This window comes from Vidua chalybeata, chromosome Z, assembly GCF_026979565.1.
Source record: "Vidua chalybeata isolate OUT-0048 chromosome Z, bVidCha1 merged haplotype, whole genome shotgun sequence".
NCBI classification, from domain to species: Eukaryota; Metazoa; Chordata; class Aves; order Passeriformes; family Viduidae; genus Vidua; species Vidua chalybeata.
This window is the reverse complement of record NC_071570.1, coordinates 33505878-33527484: the sequence shown is the minus strand read 5'-3', so window position 1 is coordinate 33527484 and position 21607 is coordinate 33505878. Positions and strand designations below refer to the sequence as shown.

The 21607-nt window shown below is 37.2% G+C and overlaps 1 protein-coding gene across 4 annotated transcripts in view; it reads right to left on the bottom strand.

The window, feature by feature from the left end:
• The window catches only part of DHX29 (DExH-box helicase 29), a 29029-nt gene that overhangs the window by 4319 nt on the left and 3103 nt on the right, over positions 1-21607 (bottom strand). Inside the window, exons 3-25 of one of the 4 annotated variants that reach the window (XM_053969051.1) lie at positions 21044-21157; positions 20341-20470; positions 19824-19966; positions 18822-18947; positions 18261-18387; positions 17830-17991; positions 16298-16463; positions 15200-15323; positions 14199-14795; positions 13396-13539; positions 13125-13301; positions 12397-12537; positions 10936-11080; positions 10596-10716; positions 9542-9626; positions 8880-8968; positions 8133-8261; positions 7251-7326; positions 5375-5599; positions 3489-3625; positions 2763-2856; positions 1725-2027; positions 270-401 (exon numbers count right to left, since the gene is read on the bottom strand). In XM_053969051.1, the coding sequence (XP_053825026.1) occupies positions 270-401; positions 1725-2027; positions 2763-2856; positions 3489-3625; positions 5375-5599; positions 7251-7326; positions 8133-8261; positions 8880-8968; positions 9542-9626; positions 10596-10716; positions 10936-11080; positions 12397-12537; positions 13125-13301; positions 13396-13539; positions 14199-14795; positions 15200-15323; positions 16298-16463; positions 17830-17991; positions 18261-18387; positions 18822-18947; positions 19824-19966; positions 20341-20470; positions 21044-21157 (3687 nt within the window). Of the gene's footprint in view, positions 1-269; positions 402-1724; positions 2028-2762; positions 2857-3488; positions 3626-5374; positions 5600-7250; positions 7327-8132; positions 8262-8879; positions 8969-9541; positions 9627-10595; positions 10717-10935; positions 11081-12396; positions 12538-13124; positions 13302-13395; positions 13540-14198; positions 14796-15199; positions 15324-16297; positions 16464-17829; positions 17992-18260; positions 18388-18770; positions 18948-19823; positions 19967-20340; positions 20471-21043; positions 21158-21607 lie in introns of those variants that run through there. The other 3 variants (XM_053969052.1, XM_053969053.1, XM_053969054.1) reach the window with 3 other exon arrangements.

Sequence of the window (21607 nt, the reverse complement as noted above, 5' to 3'; positions counted from 1 at the left end):
CAATACCTTTTCTGAAAGAACACTTTCTTGAAGAGAGAGGGAACTGATTTGTTGCACACCATGTATGACAAGTCTATTCTTCTGAGTGTGATTTGTTAAGATTTCATTACATGTATATAAAATTTCCCATCATTATCTTAAACTCTCTCCCCCTTTCTTCCCTCTTGTCTCCATCTCCCATATATGGTGGTCTGAATCAAGCTAATGTACCAACTATGCAATATGAAAGCTCATGGAATCAAAAAAGGTTAGTTATAACTCCAATGCACCTGAAAATGGATCCAACCATCAACTGTCAGGAGACGCTCGCGATGCTGGACTTCTATATCCCCACCAAAAAGCAAAATGGGAAAGGGGGATATTAAAGTAGTTTCTCTCAAATACACCTTGGCATATCTCACCTACATATAAAAAACACAAACAATTACAAACAGCAACAAAAAATCCCAAACCACATAACATTCTATAACACTAAATCTAATTGCTACTTCTACAAGCAAGAAATACACTTTTTTCCTTTTTCAAGATGTAACCAAAACAAGTTATTGTAAACAATCAATAGCTATTTGTCTGCCTTGTACCACATAAAATTACTCACTCTAAGTAAGTGACAGACTTATATGCTAGAAGTTAGCTAAAGTCACAGTTATCTTCTTAAAGCTCATATAGAGACGTAACATTAACCTAGTGGTTTTCATAGAAGCAACACGAAAAGTAGTAACACTACTGAAGCAAAAGGCATGCAAAGCTCTTTCATTATACAGTCTTCTTGGGAACTGTTTTATCAGTTTCGATATATCCACATATGAACATGCATAAATGAACACATAGACACACACACTGCATGAAGTATGGAGCTCAGCATATGCTGCTTCTGGCTTTGGAACATCTTGAAAAAAAGACAGAATGGGGTGGAATGAGTTGTAGTGGAAAGAATGGACATCTTCATACAAAATAGTGCATCTTCATACAAAAGTGGAGGCTTAGTTTGTCCCATTTTTCATGGAATAACTTACCTACCTTAGCTGCTGTCTTGTCATCACACTATGATGTTCTTGGGCATCAGGAAATATTTTCAACTCTCAAAAAATACTATCACTTTATATGCGTTAACAAGTCTAATACTTCCTGGTTCTCCACAGTAAATTTGGCTATTAAACAACTGTCAAACTTTTGTTGTACCAGAAGTATAAATAAATACAAACACTTCAATTTAGCAGATAGCTGACAAGATTTTCAATTGAAGGGGAAATAAGTTAAAAAAAATGCAATTCACTTAGGGAGTTTAGCTGTCCATTACAGAACTGGCTCTTTTATTTTATTACTGGTGTGTCAGTACCAAGTTTCAAAACCTCAAAACAGTAACAAAGCAGATTTTGAGAAGTTACTACTACATATTACTGTGTAAAGTGTTATCAAAATCAACAAGACTGTAATTAAAAAAAAATCAATGATACTATTAAGCTAAATGATACACAGAAAATGCCTTCCCTTTATAGTTACCAGCTTTACCATGAACAGATTTGTTCATTATTTTCAGCTTCACCTTCTTTTTCTTCAGCACTCAGTTGGCTCACTTCTATGGACTTTAGGATCATTAGATAATAAGACTTTCTAACATAAAACAATTAGATATTAAATAACATACACTAGTTTGAAGTATACTAGAGGCAGAACTCCACTTTTACACAAACTACTAGCTACATTCACTATCTTCAACTTACCTTCTCCTGGTAAAGCAACCATCCATATGTCTGCAAGTCTCGATTTACAGAAGAGGGATGAACTTGAGCTTTACCCTGAGCAGTTTCTACCGTGCAAGCCAGCTTCTCTGTAATATCCACAGACTTTGTATATAGTATTTTTCCTACATTGTCATACAGCCCTGCAGTCAACACAGCTTTAAGAAGAGCTGTTTCACTGAGAGACAGAGATTGTGTGGCTCCATTTCCATCCCATCCGCATTGTGTTGAAGGTGCTGTAAACCCTGCTGCTCTGACCACCCTTATGAGTTCTTGCTTCACATCCTGAAATTGGGATGGTATTAGTAAAGTTTTGAATTTAAAAAGTTACATACTCCACTTCAACAGCAGGAAATGACGCTTCAACTGAATTATTCATGCTCTCCAGGGGAAGTCCCTCACTAGAATAATTGTATTTTCTGCAGCCACACTGGAATCCTAGCTATTTTTATGATAAAAACATTATTTATAACAATCTGATATCTGGAATACGGGATTAAACATATGGAAATATATATTCTGCAAATACTAAATCTCTACCTGCAGTTAAAATGAAAAGATACATTTGCATCAAAAATCCAGTTCTGCTTACAAGTACTCAGTCACCCAAACTTAAAAAGGAAAGATCAATTCAAACATATTCTCACCAAACACAAGAGGCCATTCATGTACGTTTGTGGCTCATCTTTCAAGTTAACTGTTAATAGATATGTTATTTGATATCAAGAATAATAAAATATTTTAATTCATGAAGTTTTGATTCTCTGATGAAAGTAAGGCCTAGCTTCTCCAATGGCAGTGACTACAAAGCTGTTTTACCTAAGTGTGCATATCCAAAACTCAAATACAGACACAGCTACCTTAACTGAGAATGTGCATTTCATCAGTCCCTAAATTCCACTTGCTTTTATCTTGTCTAAATAGTAACTGTGATATACAATCTCTTTAAAAGGAACAACATTTTCAGAGGGAAATTTTAACAAATAACTTATGAGTACAGAGCATAAAGGTAAGTTTTACCTCCAGAGTTAACAGTGAAGTCCTATTAAGGAAATTCCTTCTGCAATAAGTCATTTCAGCACGATACCCCCCTTCCTGTCGGGCCCTTTTCCACCTAAGGAAAAAATAGTGTCTTACAGAGCAAGAAACCCATCAAGACTATAACAGCAGAAGAGGCTCTAAGTTGAAGAAGAAAAATGTGTTTTGGCAAGCATTCTCCACTCTAAAGTAAGTTGTTTTAATGAAGATGAATTCTGCTGGTCTAAGGACACTTGAAAGAACTTATCTGTAATGTAGATTTGACAGATACTAACAAAAATACAAGGTGATTTATTCTCAACCCCCACACATTTCTGTCTTGACAGTCAAAACAAAATTCAGACATAGTGATAATACCCTGAAGAGGAAAAAATCTGTATGTCGTTTTACACATTTGTGCTTTATCAAATACAAAATATTCTGGTCCAAATACCACAAACAGCAAAAAAAAAAAAAAAAAAACTTTGAACACTAGGATAAACTGACACAGTAAACCTCTGTATGTGTCCAGGTATAGTTAAAAGGTGTTGAAGAACAAAACACTAAGCAAACTATCCATTTACAGTTACAGTACTTGTCAATCTATTGTTACTCTGAACAGAAAAAAACTTGAAATGAAAGCAGTTCAAGAGCTATTAAGGATTCTTTACATAACTGCATTATGTGTTATCTGCTACTAGTTATGAGCATAGGAGAATCATCACTTACCCCAGATAAGCATTGTAGATTGTTATATGGTCTGAAACTGCCATAGCTAAAGATGATTTTGCAAGATCTGCTTCATCTTTTCGACCAATAGGTGTAGTAAATGGGGATTTTTCTGTCATAACAGCAGCCAAAGTTGCCTGCAATTTTTCAGTACACACCACTTAGAACTATTTTGTTATAAGCTTACAGGTTCATAAAACAAATAGCCTGAAATTTTCTTTTATCATTATCTTAGAATGATAGGCTTGAGTTGCAAAGGACTTAAAGATCATGTAGTTTCAAGCCCCTGCTTTAGGCGGGGACACCTTCCACTAAACCAGGTTGTACAAAGCCCCACACAACCTGGCCTTGAACACTCCTAGCAATGGGACATCCCCAACATCTCTGGGCAGCCTGTGCCAGTGTCTCACCACCCTCACAGTAAAGAATTTCTTCCTAATATCAAATCAAACCAAATGCTCTTTCAGTTCAAACCCATTCTCTCTTGTCCTGTTACCATATGCCCCTTTAAGAAGTTCCTCTTCAATGCCCTTCAGACACTGAAAAGCTGCAATTAGGTCATGCTGAAGCCTTTTCCCCATGCTGAACAACCCCACTTCTCTCAATCTCCTCAAAGAAGAGGCACTCCAATTCTCTCTGATCAGCTTTGTGATAAACTCTGGACTCACTTCAGCAGGTCCTTCTTGTGTTGGGGCTACCAGAGCTGGATCCAGCACTACAGGTGGAGTCTCATGAAAGCATAGCAGAAGGGCAGAATCCCCTCCCTGGCCCTGCTGCCCACACTGCTCTGGATGCAGCCCAGGACACGTGTGGCTCCCTGGGCTGTGAGTGCCCATGGCCACCAGCACCCCCAAGTCCTTCTCCCCAGGGCTGCTCTGGATCTGTTCATCCCCAGTGCGTGCTGGTATCTGGGGTTGTCCTGACTCTGATGCAGCACCAGCACCTGGCTCCACATCTGCCCACTTCTCCAGGTCCCTTTGGATGACATCCCATCCTTCAGGTGCGTCAACAGCACCACTCAGCTTGGGGACATCTCCAGATTTGCTGAGGGGGCACTCGATCCCTTTGTCATATGTCACTGATGAAGATATTAAATAACTCTGGTCCCAGTATAGACCTCTGAGGGCAGCACTTGTCACTGATGTCCATCACGACACTGAGCCCTTGACCATGAGCCTCTGGATGGGACTGTACAACCACTTTCTTATCCATCTAATAGTTTACCCTTTGAATCAATCCCTCTCCAGTTTAGATGGGGGACCACTGTAAAGGCTTTGCAGAAGTCCAGATAAACAAGTATGTAGCCTTTCCCTTGTCCACTGATGTGGTCTCTCCAGCACAGAAGGCCACTGGGTTGGTCAAGCAGGACTTGCCCTTGGTTAAGCTCATGCTGGTGTCTTGAATCACCTTCCTGTCCTCCAAGTGCCACACCATATTTCTAAGAGGATCTGTTCCACGATCTTCCCAGGTACAGAATTGAAGCTGACATTTTAGTAGCTCTCAAGGCCCCTCTTTTCTACTTTTTTAAAAGAAGACAGATACAATGTTTCCCCTTTCCCAGTCACCTGGGACTTCACTTGACTGCCATAAAAGTGGTTACCATTGATGACTGAGGAAAAAACCTGGAAACCAAAACTGATTATCCACTGTGGAGAGCACCTAGGAGTTTAGAATCACAGAACCACTTTGAGTTGGAAAAGACCTTAAAGATCATTGAGTCCAACCATGAAGAACACTTACATTATTCCCCTTCATGACATCTGGGTGCCCTCACCCTAAAGTAAACATTTTAACTTGCACCACCTTTTCAAAATACCACATTACAAGAAATCAGTTTAATTGCAAAGAATTAACAATTTCTATACTTTTAATTTTTTTTCACTCACCACAGGATCCAAGCATCCAAATATAGCACCAAATATAAGCATTTTGCCAATCTTTACATTAACAGGAAGGGCTGCAAGGTGCTGGCCCAATGGAGTCAGCTTGGGCTCATTTAACTGACAAGCGCCAATCTTCCTCAAAAGATTCATTGCATTACCAATTACTTGCTGCTGTGGTGGATCTAATGCTCTGGAAAGAAAATCTTCAGGAGAGCCAAGATTGCATTTCTGTGAAGTAAAGGGACATATATTTAAATATAAAAAAATTATTATAAAAAAGTTCTCTAACAGCTACACAGAAAACTGGAAAGCTGATCTTGCATCAAAAGTTCACATTCCCTCCCCACCAAACAAGCATCTTGCTTCCTGGAAGGCTGACATGCTTCACAATAGGTTAACAAAACCTCATTGTTTGTAAGGGCTTCATATGGCTTGACCACTGTTCAGAGAAGTGTGTTACCAGTGATCATTGATGAACACGGGAATCTCAATCCTGATGAGCTGCAGTTCAACCCAGCACTAATTTGCCAGGTTGCTAGTTTTCCCATACACATCCTACTCACTTAAGACATGGTGGGAGGTAATGGAATTCCTCTCTTAAACAGAAATCAATTAGAAGGCTATTAACAAAGTTTAAAATTGTCACTCTGAGGCAAACTGGAATAATATAGTACACTACCCTCTGAACAGCATACTTGTATTTTACAGCAATCAAGTGCTGGGCTACTCCCTGACCTGTATGAGAAGCCCCACGAAGTAACTGCATTGGATCAGGTCTGTAGTAACAATCCTTTTCAGCTATGAGTCAATAATTCTGAAACAGGCAATATTATGAAGGCGTAATTCCTCCAGAGGTATGCATAGTATTTTTAGCTAACAAGGTATATTGGGCTTGTGTTGCCATGTTTAGGTAGTAGAGGCTGCATGGGTGAGTTTGGTGAGAAGCTGAGAGCAGCTTTCCCTACATGTAGCCAATGCCAGGTAGTTCCAGGGCAGACCCACTGGCCAAGGCTGAGCCAACCAGTGATGGTGATCATGCCTCCAGGAGAAGTTACTGCACAGAAACAAATTGCAGCCAGAGAAAAGGAGGTGAGAACAACTCTGAAGATACCAAAATCAGTGAACAAAGTAGGGGAGGAGGTTCTCCAGCTGCTGCAGCCCATGGTGAGGAAGGCTGGTCCCCCTGCAGTTCATGGAGGTCTGCGGTGGAGCCCACACTCAAGCAGGTGGATGCTTGAAGGAGGCTGTGACCCTGTGGAAAGCTCATGCTGGAGTAGGCTCCTGGCAGGACCTGTTGTGCCATGATGAGAGGAGCCCACACTGCAGCAGGTTTGCTGGCAGAACTTATGACCCTGAGTGGGATCCATGCTGGAGCAGTTCATGAAAAACTGCAGCCTGTGGGAAGGATTCACACTGCAGAAGCCTGTAAAGGACTGTATCCAGTGGAAGGTACCCCAAGATGGAGCAGAGGAAGGAGTCCTCCCTTTCTCTGAGGAGGAAGCAACAGCAGAAATCTGATAAATTGACCAAAACTGCCACTCCCCATCTCCCTGTGTTGATGGAGGATAGGAGGTAGGGAATTGGGAAATAAAGCTAAGCCCAGGAAAGAGGGAGGGGTGGTTTCTACATCTCATTAACCTACTCTAATTTAATTGATTATAAATTCTATTGATTTCCACAAATCAAGTCTTATTTTGCCTGGGACAGTAACTGGTGAGTCATCTCTTTGTGTCCTTACCTCTAGCTATGAGCCTTTTGTTATATTTTCTCTCCCATCCACCTGAGGTGGAGAATAATAGAGTAGCTCTGGGGCCACCCGGCATCCAGCCATGGTCAACCCACCACACAACGTTAGGAATTCTAAAACCAAAAACCGTACCATAATATGAAGGCATAATTCCTCCAAAGGCACACGCAGTATTTCTGGAACAGAATATTCCATGAAGCTTTCAAACCTGCAACATCACAAAATCACAAAAACATATATATTCAACTAAATCTTTGAATTAAATTTGTAAATCTGATTTTTACATGGTCATTCTTTGCAGTTTTTCTATTGAGGGGCAGGGAAGGGAGTAGCATGGGTAAGCCATTCATACTTAGAATTAAGGTATGTGCTGTGGCTTGGAAAACAAGTTTTAGTCAGAGAGAGAAAGCAGGAAACCCCAATTTTCAAAACAAGTCTGTAAAATGTTTCCAAACTGATAGTCTTTTAGGGGGCTAAAAGGCACACTTCACTGGTTATATCAAACGACTTTAATTCTTTCTCACCTGATAGTCACTTCAGGTTTTCACAGAACCAGGAAAGAGGTTTTTCCACTGCAGTAATAGAAACTAATTCTGCAGTGCCCCCATCTCATCCATAGAGATTACTTCCTCAGAAGCCTACAGATTTGTCTGATAAAAAATTCGAAGTTTAGGAGGTAAGGTTCGCACACATTTGATGTAAGCCAATCAGGTGTTGTAAAAAACTGATGTTCTACAATTCCCTGTGCTGTGCTGTTCCTTTAATTATGAATATTTTTTTAAAAACCCATTACAGAAATATTAATAATAAAATTAACTTTTTTAGAAAGTGTGAAAGACTACAGTAACACTTTACACATATAATAATCAAAGTCTTGTTTTGGTTGAGTTTTTCCAGTTTTATCTTTCTGGTTTACAGTAAATAAAGTGAATTTCAACAAGAATTCTCGGTCCTGCACAGGAAAAAAAAGACAGTATCTATGTGATTTACAGAATTCTGCTATGTTTACAATACCTGTCTCTCGTGTACATTCGGAAGCAGAACCCATCCCTAACACGCCCAGCTCTTCCTTGCCGCTGCAGAGCACTAGCTTTACTAACAAAGGTCTCTTCCAGGGAACTCATCTGACTGCTTTCATGATACCTTAAACATTATAAAGCAGATTCAGATTTCAGAAATACAATTTTCATGTATATTTAACCTGAAGAACAGCATATTGGCAATACATCTAATGAGAAATTTTTGAAAATACATTTAGTTTTGAAAACAAAGCATATCTGGGAAGAACTGTATATTATAATACATTGAATACAAGTCACTAGTGAAAGTATAAAAATTGGAAAAGATAAGTTTTTCAGTTTCATCTCCTTGGCAATTCAGAATCATTCTAACACATTGTGTAGGGATTTTCACATTTAAAGTGAAGAAAAAATAACTTTCAAAAACCAAGATAGCATAAAAACACTTTCTCCATTTTTAAAACAGTACTTAATCACAATTATCTCTATATTATATCTATCATCTATAAACTTCCCTTTTTCTTCTCACCATTTGAAACTCCAAACATATATCCCAAACCTGTACCCAAAACTGCAAGCTTTTAAATGAGCTCAGCACATGTCTGCATCAGAACTCTAATTAATAAGGATAATTACTAAAAGTATTACTCTAAGGTAATAAGGATGCTACAAAATCCTTGCAGCTCTATTCTCCAAATATTCACAGTAACCACAGTGTGACTGATAAAAATCAAACTCTCACCTATTTTCTTTTGTTCTCCCAGTATCAATTACAAAGACAACATCTGGTATTGTGATACCCGTTTCTGCTATATTGGTTGCCAAAACAATCTGGAAAGAATAGCATAACATAAATAGAAGAACTGGAATGTGTAACAGGTTTCAACCTTTAAATCAGTATTATGGAGTAAGTCTGGTTAAATTTTTTTTTTACCCAGAAATATCTCCTTAAATCATTTGACAAATAATTAAAAGCTATATGACTTAGAAAATGGTCTAGTTTTCCCCAAGGAGAGAAACTGAAAGTTAAGAAATAATTTCACATTCACATTTTGTTTTATAATCCATCAAAATTACTGGTTAGTATCTGCCAAAATTGATCAATATTTAATTACATAGTTTGGCAGTAAATAAAATAGTATTTTTTCAAGATAAAAGCCATAGTTACTGGTTAACAATAGTTAAAATACAGGTAAATAATAATTAAGGAAGTTCACAGAAAATTTTAAGTTTAAGAATTTGTCCAATACTGTTAAGATTTTCACAGCATATTATCTGTGAGAGATATTATCTGAGAGAGGAAATTCTAGGAACACCTAATTGTTGTGTAATTCTGTATGATAACAATTCAGATTTGCACCCACAGAAAATTTCTCTTTCAGTTGTGAACTTCATAAATATTACCTTTCTAATACCAAGAGGAGGTATTGTAAATGCAGCTGCTTGATCTTGAGTTGAAAGAACAGAATGCAAAGCTATCAATCTATGCCTACAACAAGAAATTATAATAATAAATATACACTTATCAAATAACATGGAGTAAAAAAAATAAGACCAGTATAATGACAACATTTGAAGAAGAACAGACAATTGGAAGAGTTTGTATGATTAGGTATGAAAGTCTACATCATTGTTTTATTACAATAGCTAGAAAAATAACCTAGTTAGTTCATAGGGATGTTCTCCCATTCAGTAAAAATGAAGGAAAAATATTAATACTACAGAACTGCTGGTTACTTTACAATAACAGCCTAGCAATAAAGGGAGCTAGGTGTCTGTAAACCCAAGTTCTTTAAATTGTGCTTTCAAGAAAAGGACCATTACAAATACATGCAACTTTGAGTAATAGAGGCCTTCAGAGATGAGACAGCCACAGAGACTGGTACTTTCCTTCTCTTCCAGACCTTTACATTTCAGTCCATAAACAGATATCTAGCATTTGACTGCAATTGTTCCTTTTATGCAGTTGTGTTGCTAACTTTTAGTTACCCAAAAAAAAAAAAAAAAGATCTGTCACTACAACCCTAGGTCATTTCTCTTGGTAGAACCAGATGCTCTGGAGCTTGTCTCAGGAAGTAGTTGCTTCCATGTAAACAGTAAGCCACAGAAATCTGTATCCCAGGTATGGTAATTTCCATACCCTAAGAAGTGGAAAAGTAGTCAAGTGCTTTTGATTACATAAATTTGTTGAAGACTAAAATAGACAGTAATAAAAAAATGTATCATACCCTTCCTAAGTATCTGTCATTTTTGGCTGTATAACTTTTAGACTATAGCAGTAAAAGTACATTTGTATTGTAGGCAATGTACATTTACATTGCAGTAAAAGTACATTTGTAGCACAATTAGCTCAGAGGTGTAACTCTCACTTGCCTTTTACAAGAACAGCAAACCTTAATGAATATGTTTGTTGGGTTGTAACTTAGAGCATTAACTTAATAAAAAATATCTGCATTACCTGTCATGCAAGTTAAATCTTCTGTCAGTTGAAATGAGATCATACAGCTGTTGGATATGAGCAAGGCCTGGTAAAAAGATCAGCACAGCACCTTCAATATTCTTGAACTGGGGACTTCTATCTGGAAAATAACAGCACAAGCATATAGCTAAAACAAACATGCATTGCAAACCGTTTCACATAACAAGAGGAACGAATGCTAGGCCCCATGGTTAATGCTTCTTAGGATCTTTCCTATAAGAACGAAGTCAAGTACTTCATTATTAATGGAAAGCAGTGGAAAACAGGTCCAAAGGAAACCCCAAGTACATAAACTTCTTAAGAGGTGGACTAGAAGTACCTAAGTATGCAAGCAACTCCAAAATAAGTTCAAGGTTGATCTTGTAAGGGTTCATATATAAGACAGCCTGCTGTGTACGATTGCTATACTTCACATAGTGAGGAGCCAAATCGATACCAGATCCAGACTGGATTGGGACATACTCCTAAAAAACAAGAGTAAGCAGAAAAAAAAAAAAATCACATTCTTAGTATTTTAGAAGAATGTAAGAGAGCAGAAGGTGAATTTGCCATTCACTTGAAATAGAGATTGGAATAAGAGAAATTTAACTAACTTCCCACCAAAACCTGTGTGAATTAGATTAACTCACAACCACCTACATAATGTGTAGAAGTATCTACAACCGTTAAATGACATTCCAGGTTTTAAAAAAGGTAAAAATTAAAGTCTGTCCAAGAGGTAAACAATCCCCAGGTCCATATCTCTCATTCAACTGGTTTCAGTTCAAACTGGGATAACAAGATGTATACTCTTCTTTCAAAACTCCTGTTTTGGGGTGTAAGAAACTAGTTCCCCTTTTCCCTCTCCCTCACTTCACCCATCTCAACTAATACTTGCAAGGAAAATTAAGAATGAATTAGGTGGCAACTCCTGCAGTGTTTTGGAACAGGAAAAAAGAGTTAGCAGGAGAAACATACATTTGATTTTTTCCTAGACATCTTATATACATAGCATAGTATTTCTAAATTAAGTGGCACTATTGTAAACTACTTCGTAGTTACTTGATACACTTAAGGAAGCTTGACACCACATATCCTTCTGTACTGAAGGAAAACAATCAGCAGAGCACACCAGACTATTTTTCAACATATGTATATGTTTGATCATAGCAAGCTAAATTTTCAGAAGTTTTGCAAAGCAAGTCGGAGCAGACAGGTATCTTCCCAAAATACATAGTCTAGATTAACAGCCTAAGATGCCAAAGTCAGATGGCACTGATAAAATTTCCCCTTCAAGAATTTTGATCCAAAAGCATATACAACTGTCACCATAGAGTACCTAAAGACTTATCATAACCTGTTAAACTAATGAGGGCTATACAGCAATCTCAGGTAAATAATCTCATTTGGCATGCCAAGTTGGAGGATCTTGGGAGTTTTTCAGCTAAGGATAAGGCCTTGTCTTTTCTGTTGTTAAGTTCACTATGTAGGAGAATTCTTTGGAGAAAAAAAATAGAAATGGTTTCCCTGTTGCTGCTTATAAATCCAGAGCTGGTAATCTACAAGAGACCTCAATGTCAAATACAACAAAATCAAGACATCTATATAGGAGTTGGAGCAACAATCAAAAGGGTGAAACATTCATAAATATTAGTAGGAGTGTCATTGTGTCTGTTTTTTTATATAAAATATTTATTTGACATTCTACAGTCCAACCACAATAAATTCAAAGGAACCAAAATTATTAAATAATAAAAACCCCCAAAAGGTTCCAAGACAAAACTAAAAATGCCTGTTTCACCTGGTGCTTTGTAGCGCTTCCTCCTTTACCGGTAACATTTATCGTTACTTCCTCCTCCTCCTCCAAGAACTTCTGACAATATTCTGAGTCCTTCTCCAGGACATAGCCAGTTGCTTCAATTACATCTTCAACATGGAAAATCTTTAGTGAAAATTCAAAGAAAAAACATGAAGCATGTAAAAAACTAATCAGCAACCTTTTTTATTTTTAAAATCTTGCATAACAAAGTTGGAGGGCCTTAATGTTGCAATAATTCTTGCAGATTTCAACTTAAACTGCCTTATGATTTTTGAAAACCAAATCTCAGTGCAATCAAGTTTGTTAAGGAGCCTCTCCACCTGATCACGACATAACCTTTACCATAACTTATATAGTACGCCTAAGAAAAACATAAGCGTGCAGTGACAAAGTTACAGGGCGTGTGAGAAGAATTCTTTAATGCTTTCCTTTCTACCTAAGTTCAACAGAGAAAAATCAAAGTGCAACTGATGGACTGACTGTAATCAATAAATCCATCACAAAAAATAGTACAGCTATGCACTCCAAAGCCCTGAAGCTATTCTATATTTTCATAAAAGAAAATGGAGTACAAGTCCTTGAAATACTTAAAGATCTGCAATTCTGTTAAAAAAAAAGTGATATAGATATATTGCCTAGATACTAACCAGGCAAACACTGTATACATACATACAAAGTATCTTGCACAATCAAAATAAACATCTACCTACCTCAACTGGGTAGCTCCTCCCCGAGATCCTTAAAATGGGACAGTGTGAGAAATAGCTGGAAAACTTCTCACTGTCTACAGTGGCACTCATTAAAATCAGGTGCAGGTCTGAGCGCTTATGCAAGATCTCTCTCAGGATAACTAGCAAGAAATCAGACTGGACACTTCTTTCATGTACCTAGAATTAGAAAAACAGATCTATAGCAAGAATTTAGTACAGATCAAGGCCCAGAATAACTGTAATTTCTGCAGAATAGTAAAGAACTGATAACCTCATCAACAATAACATGAGATATACTTGACAGGAGACCATCTTCTTGAAGTTTCCGAAGCAGGACACCTGTTGTACAGTACAGCAGTCTGGTGGCTTCTCCTGTTCTTGATTCCATACGAATCTGATAGCCACACAGGGAATTCTAAAAAAAAAATACATTGAAAATATAGAATAACTTAAAATAATATACAAGCTAACAACATTCAAAATTAAGTGAAATTTATTAGCTGTCAGATTCAAACACTGGACAATGCTAATTAAGTAGTATAGTGAATGACTGCCACAGTTCCATACAAGTACTTTACTTTGTCAAGAAAGGAAAAAATCAAAGTTATCCAGAGTGGCAAAGAGCTGGTAAAATCAGGGTTGTTTTCAGGACTCTGAGAGTTTCAAAAATATTTTTATACAAATTACCCTAACAAATACAGCACTTTGCCTTTCTTCAAATAACAAAATAAAATATCCTGGAAAGGGCCTCTCAAAGCATGGCCTCACTCAAGGCCAGACTGGATTGCCCAGAGCTTTATCTTTGACCTTTCCAGCTCTGAAACACTTTACATCAGTTCTGGCATCAGGCTTTACATCAGCCTCTGAAGATTTTAGAAATCATATATGGATACCTACAGGTTCACAGGTGACAAGAGAAAAAGAAACAACTGACATACCAAGAAGTCCTTTTCAAGACAAAATAACATCTAATTCTTTGGTTGTATAAGAAAAAATGTTCTCCCATTGTTTTTGTCAACAATCCAGCCCCCTGTATTTGATTAAGACAAGCAAAGGAATTAAGACACTTCTTACTTTTCCTCCCGGTCCTGATTCACAGCCTAGCTCTTCACAAACCCTTGTTGCCAGACTCACTGCTGAGATTCTTCGGGGTTGTGTGCAAACAATGTTGCATTTTTTTGATCCTTCGTCTAGCAACAAGTCTTCCAACAGGAAATGGGGCACCTGGGTACTCTTCCCACTGCCTGTTTCACCAGCAACAACTACTACTCTATGTTTTTTAAGAGTTTCTACAATCGAGTATCTGTGCTTAAACACAGGTAACTCCTGTCGCTCTTTCAGAAGCCTTTGGTATCTAGAGGAACTCTGCAGCTTCTTAAACAAAATCCTTGAAGGTTCCAAATTATCTGCATCTGAGGTCTCAAGGGAGAGACTGCTGAAGTCCTCATCAGAAACCAAGTTTTCCCAGGAATCTTCAGGACCCTCAGATAGTCTTGGCTGGTTTTCAGACTGTAGCTGCTGTTGCTGTTTCAGTTTGTTTAACAATTTAGCAATAAAGGTATCACGTGGTTTGTTGGTTTCTATCTTGCTTTCTTCTTCCTTTTTCTTTTCGATATCCCTCCATTCTAGCCAGACATCTCGGTAGGTAGGAGGCAGCAATTGATGAACTGACTTCAGTGAAAAAAGCAGAAAAAAATTACATTATATACTACTTAGTAGTATCACTAATATTTTATGTGTAAACAAATGTCAAAAGATTTGACAAAAACCAAGTAGGAAACCATTCTAAGTACAGAAACTATGAAAGCAGTAATATAAATGTCAACAATACGTTTTTATTTTCAATTAGCTTTCAGTTTTTAAAAGACTGAAAGTACAGCTTTACCAAAAAATATCTCTTCTGGATACTGCAAAGCATATGCACGATTAGATATAAACAAATATGTAATGGAAGCAAAGAATTTAATAGGAAATACAACATGAAACTACTTTTAGAACTCAACTGTAGATACTATAGCAAAAAAATGGAGAGGCAGATTCAAGACCAAGAACAGTAATACTGCTAAGAAACTTACTTGTCCTTTGGTTAAATGGTAGAGTGCCAAAGTAGCAGCTAGATGTTGTGCTTGCATACTATCTTCTGTTACAATTGTAGGACACATTGCCATTATATCATCTGATGACTTGATAATCCTGACCCTTAATGAAAAATTTCAAAAGCAGTTATCGCAATTTTCTGCAACTGATATAAACAGAAAATACCTGTATGACAAAATTTTCAGCAAGCATTCCAGCAGTGAATTTGTGTCTTTTTTTTTTTTTCTCTTTACAAACATCTCCATTTTCTTCAAGGCAGAACCATTTATATACATACAGATTACCATTAAGGTTAGGTGCTTTGGAAGAAGGACCCAATGTTTGTGTGCTTGTAACTATTTAGGATAGATCAAGATGACATTCAACGATCTACTAAGATGCGAACATCTGTTTAAGAGATAAATAGCTATCAGAGCAGCAGCCAAATTTCCCATATTCTTAGGGAAATTTTAGGGGTGGCAGTCTGTTAGTAGTTTTTAGCTTGAGCAAGAAAACAAGCTCTTTTATTTGGTTCCTTTAAGAAACATTGCTGATTTGTAACTTTGCGTCTGCTTTATTCATACATGGTAATATTCTACTCTACAACTCTGCATTTTAGACTTGATTTCTAAAATAAAAGTAAGATACTACACTGTTTTACTCAAATTTATGGTAGCATTGACATCAGTTTTTAACTTCCACTTTAGTTCAAACAATTTTCAGAAGGGTTTTGATATTCATAAACTTGAATCTTTGATTTAATGTTACTTTGAATAAGAATACCCAACCTAAGTTGTTCAAATCTATCTCACAGGGCTGCTTCAGACTAATCTTTCATTCAGCAGTACACAAATAAAAATAAGATTCTAGTGAATGATCCCATAAATCAGGGATAAGGGTTTTTTGTGCTTTTGTCAAAGCTAAGCATCAATTTTGCAGAGCTATCCAGAGTAAAATAGCTCCCTGATCAACTAACAAAGAGTTTGGGCTAAACAGACTATATTAATATAAACCTGTTTCAACAAGAGAGAATTGACCAGAATTTTTATTTTCAAATTAACCAAAAGGCAAATGTAAACCTCACAGGAAATACATACCTACATTTCCAATATTTTCCAACAGGAATTTTTTCGAAAGCAGGATTTGGGCTCTTTGGAAAATTCTTTCTGCACCAGTCAATCAAAAACTGTTTTGGAGATTTACCAGTCCAGCTTCGAGCACTATAATCAAAATTTCTTATATCTAGTGGTTCTCTTTTTTTCACTGCAAGAGCAGAAAAATGCATTCTAAAATCTCCTCTATTTTACAGTCCTCTGAAGTAATTTTTAACTTTAATTCACAAGTATTTAACCAGATAGCACAATCTTCTGAAATGTTTTACAGAAACACAGGTATTGATGCTACATCACAGAAATTTCTGCTTTTCCTACAGAAGTATCTGGCAGAAAATTAATGACAGTATATTGTTATCTTTGATCACCCAGTAATTTTAGAAGTTTCATTAAAGTTTGGTTATTAGAAAATATTTTAACAGTTTGAAGATTTACAATGAAAATAGTTTAAAAAGATGAGTGTGACTGAAACAGCAACTAGCCGTAAAACTGAAAAAGAAATCTGATTTTTAAGACAAGATAGCATGACAAAAATAGCTTTCAATGTAATCTGCTCATTTAAAATTAGCTTGGTCAGTGAGACAGACCGTATGTAGATGACATGTAGTTGGGTGGGAGGGCTAACCTGCTGGAGGGCAGGAAGGCTCTGCAGAGGGATCTGGACAGGCTGCATCGATGGGCTGAGGCCAGTGGTGCCAGGTCCTGCCCTTGGGTCACAACAGCCCCAGGCAGTGCCACAGGCTGGGACAGAGTGGCTGGAAAGGACCTGGGGGTGCTGGTGACAGCAGCTGAACATGAGCCAGGGTATGCCCAGGTGGCCAAGAAGGCCAATGGCAGCCTGGCCTGGATCAGCAATGGTGTGGCCAGCAGGAGCAGGGCAGGGATTGTCCCCCTGTGCTGGGCACTGGTGAGGCCACACCTCCAGTGCTGTGTCCAGCTCTGGGCCCCTCACTCCAAGAAAGACACTGAGGAGCTGGGGAAGGGTCTGGAGCACAAGTCCTGTGAGGAGCAGCTGAGGGAGCTGGGCGTGTTTATCCTGGAGAAAAGGAGGTTCAGGGGTGACCTTACCACTCTCTACAACAGCCTGAAAGGAGCCTGTGGCCAGGTGGGGGTCAGTCTCTTCTCCAAGGCAACTAGAGAATGTCAAGAGGACATTGCCTCAATCTGCATCAGGGGAGGCTTAGGCTGGACATTAGGAAGGATTTATTCAGAGAAAGGGTTGACAAGCATTGGACTAGGCTGCCCAAGGAGGTGCTGGATTCACCATCCCTGGAGGTGTTTTAAGCAACAACTGAACTTTGCACCCAGTGCCATGGTCTAATGGACATTGTGGTTTTTGGTTACAGGTTGGACTCAATCTCAGAGGTCTTTTCCAAGCTAAATGGTTCTGTAATAGTCTACCTTCCTTTCCCACAATCAGAGCTTGTTCACTCAGCACTGCAAACCTACAAAAACAAGAACTAATCCTGGAAATTTGTGGTATGATTCAAGCTTGTACTGAACTACTTCCAACACACCTTTGTCTTCCTTTGCAGCACCATCAGGTTTTTCAAGCAAACTCAAATTCAAAGTGGTTTCTTGACGTTGAGGTGACGAAGTTTTTTTCTTTTCATTTTGCTGTTGGTTTGAAATCTTTATAGCTGGATTAAATACTGGATGTTCCTCAAGTGCTGCCATTTCTGTCACAGAGAGAATATAAACTTATACCCACCAACTGCTTAAAAAACAAGTAAATTATTTCATACTGAGTACCAAAAACCAGAACTAGTGAAAATTTACTGACTTCTTAGAATTTGATGGAGAAAGAACAGATTCAGAAAAGCCTTCATTTCATAGAGTGGCATAGAAGATAATGAAATTATCTTCAATTAATCCTGACTCCAAGATTTAATTGCCTAACAAACATGCAGGCTGGAAAATAAAACACAGGTAACTTGCATAGCTCTACCTTGCTGAATTCTTCTTATTTTATCTTGTGCTGCTTTCTGGCCTTGCTTATCTTTGTCTTGCTTGCAGATGCTTGCTTGTTCTTTTGCTTCTGAAAGCTTGGCAGACAGATGTATATACCTCTCATTCTATTTCAGAGAGAATTATTAATTACAAGTCAAATATGGTATGCTTGTTACTTTCAATGACCTTCATAATAAAATGTGGGATTTTTTCCCTTTATATCAAGCTTATGCAATGGGGAAACAATGAGTTTTTATTTAGCTAACAGTCAAAACCTCCCAGGATTTGATAGTAACTCACTCAATCTCATGGAAATGTATTTTAAGTTTTTCTTTCCCACATATTCTGTTCACCATTTTGAGCGCAGGACAGATAATATGGGAAAGGAAAAACAACTTAGAAAAGAAGAAGCTAAAACAGGTTTTCCTTCAGTACCCTGATACATTACTGGTAACAAAGTTTTTGATCCCCAATTTGTAACACACAGATCCACCACAAGCAGATGTACCAGACATATCAATTTTCAGAAGGACTTCCATGAAGCATTATTCTGTCTTACTGGGTCAAATTTTTCTTCATCTGTCTCTTTTACAGACTCATCCTTCTCTTCATCACTATGTTGCTCTGCATACTGCAAAATCCATTCCTTCATAGTCAATTCTTTATCTTTCCTCACATTCGTTTCCTAAGAAGAGCAAAGTAAGTTAAAAGTAATGATAATGTATGTGAAAGCAATGCTTTCTTCTGCCAGTACCTAGGAACTACTATTAAGGTTTTATACGTAATATATATATATATATATATATATATATATATATATGACAAGGAAAAAAAGCTTTCAAAAACCAGTGTGAAAATCCCACTATACACCTAAACAGATCTTATCACTAGAATAACTAGAATTACTATAAGGAATGAAATAATTTGCAGGGAATCTTTTTGTTTTCTAGTTTAAGATTAAATATCCACAGAAATCAAAACACTGACAGTACATAGGCAAACTGAAACCCTCATAAGTCGTAGAGAGTGCCACATATACATAAACAGAATAAACCCATTATAGGATAAAATTAGGAAATTAAGCTACAGAATCCTAGAATGGCTTGCGCTGGGAGGGACCTTAGAGATCATCTAGTAGTTCCAACCCCCCTGCTATAGGCTGGAACACCTTCTACTAGGCCAGGTTGCTTAGAGCCCCATCCAGCCTGGCCTTGAACATTGCCAGGAATGGGGCATCAGAAGCTTCTCATGGCAACCTGTTCCAGTGTCTCACCACCCTTACAGAAAAGAATTTCTTCCTAATACCTAATCTCAATCTCATGAGATTCCCTGTGCTTTACCACAAAAATGAACTATTAAGAACCTTCTAGACGCCACAGGAAAAGTACTTTTAAATTACCATTCCATTGAAATTAAAGTGCAAGTTTAATTATTAGTCACACAACATTTTCATAAGCTTTCCACATCAGTGCTGGAAATCAATGCAACTCCTTTATTTTAGAAAGTTTCGTTGTCTCTTCCCCCCGATCCAAGTAACTACTGATTAGATTTTTCAGATTACCTTAGTTCCAGGGCCATTTTCTTTCTTTTTGTTATCTTCTAAATGAGACAGCATTCCACATTGTGATACAGCAGAACATAATTTTGCTCTAGGTTTCTGCTGCTGTTCTTCAAATTGCTGGCTAAAACCTTCAGGCAAAGCATCTTCAAAATAAAAAAAAGAAAAAACACGTCACAGAAAATATCAATAATAATTACAAGAAAATACTTTAACTGTGTTGGGAACCAACTATAAGAACACAAACTGAAATAAAAGCTAGGCTTTAGCATTTATATAAGACAGTATATTTGCTCATCGGACATCCAGAGAACTCCAACTGTAGAAGCAGAAGACCACAATACTGCATGCACTAGAATACACGAGAATCAGTCAGCTGTGCATCTAGGAGAGGAACACTGTTGCAACTACTGGTCTTAGAGGAACGTTGTATTTAATTATTATTATGAAGTAGTAATGCTACTGCTTAGCAGGTCCTATTTCTCTTCTGTCCAAAACTATTTTCTGTAACCATACTCACCATTGGGAAGGTTTAAACAAAGCCAGTCAAGTGCAGAGTGGAGATCGCCCCCATACAAAAGCGTATTTTTCATTGCTTCTTCAATGTGCTCAGTCTTAAAAGAGAATTTTTGTAAAGCCATGTATACATCCTATAAAGAAGAGAGCGAAAAAGCTTAGGATTTAATCAAGCAATCTAATATAGACTTGTAAAGTTCTATTTGCCATGTATCAGAAAGCCAGCATTAAAGGGAAATAAACACCATGTATTAATGTACCCAAAAATGAAGCAGAAAAATCTGTTTTGCAGCATTTGTATTTTCTTTTTAAATATGCACGCATAGGTATCAATAAATCTACATTCCTGCCTCTCTCTACGCAATGTGTTTTCTAGCTAAGTAAAGACATAACCGCAATTTTCCAGGTATATGAAATAAAAAGCGTAAGAAACCTAAAACATTGAGATTAAGTATTATTTCTCTATCTTGTCTGAAAGCTCTTGATTTTAGTTCCTGAGTCCAAAAAGATGTGCCTTTCCTAATAAGCAAACTTCTTGATTTTACTGACTAATCATTAATATAACTACTGAAAAGCATGCTGTATTGGCTTGTACCGCACACAATACAATTGTGTAATACACACAAGTGTAATATGACACTTGATAAAAATTACAAGAAATCAACTGTTCTAAATAAATAATGAAAAATAAGATTTTGAACTCTTACCTGTAGTTTCTTTGCAGTTAGTCGTTTGGAAATCATTCCTTTGTCCTCATTTTGGTTTTTATGGTTATTAATCACATCGATAATCCTTTTCTCCAAATTACCATTTATCATTACCTGCAAAGAAAAAATGAGTTGATACAAGGTAAACTTTGGAAGTTTTTATGACAGGTCAATGCACTTCATGACTAAGGACGTAACAATCTCTCTGCCATTCAAATTCCAATTTTTCAAATTTTCTGTAAGCAGCCTAAACATTGCTTACAAAAAGGACACTTTTTCTTCCGCAAGCTATACACTTTCACTTGAAATAGAGGAGTTCATTCCTTATTACCAAGAATGCCCAATTACATTTTAAAGGAGATTTGGTATGTTAAGGGAAATACTGTAAGTAAATTAAAATTTTACCAAAAAAAAACCAAGGCCTTTCTCCTCTGCTCACATCAAGATGCAACCTGTGATATCATCCTTCCAAAACACCTTTAAAAACAAATTTAATATAATAATTCTAATATTTGAAACTTTTTTAAAACATGAACCTATATTTACTTACTACTAAGTTTGTTA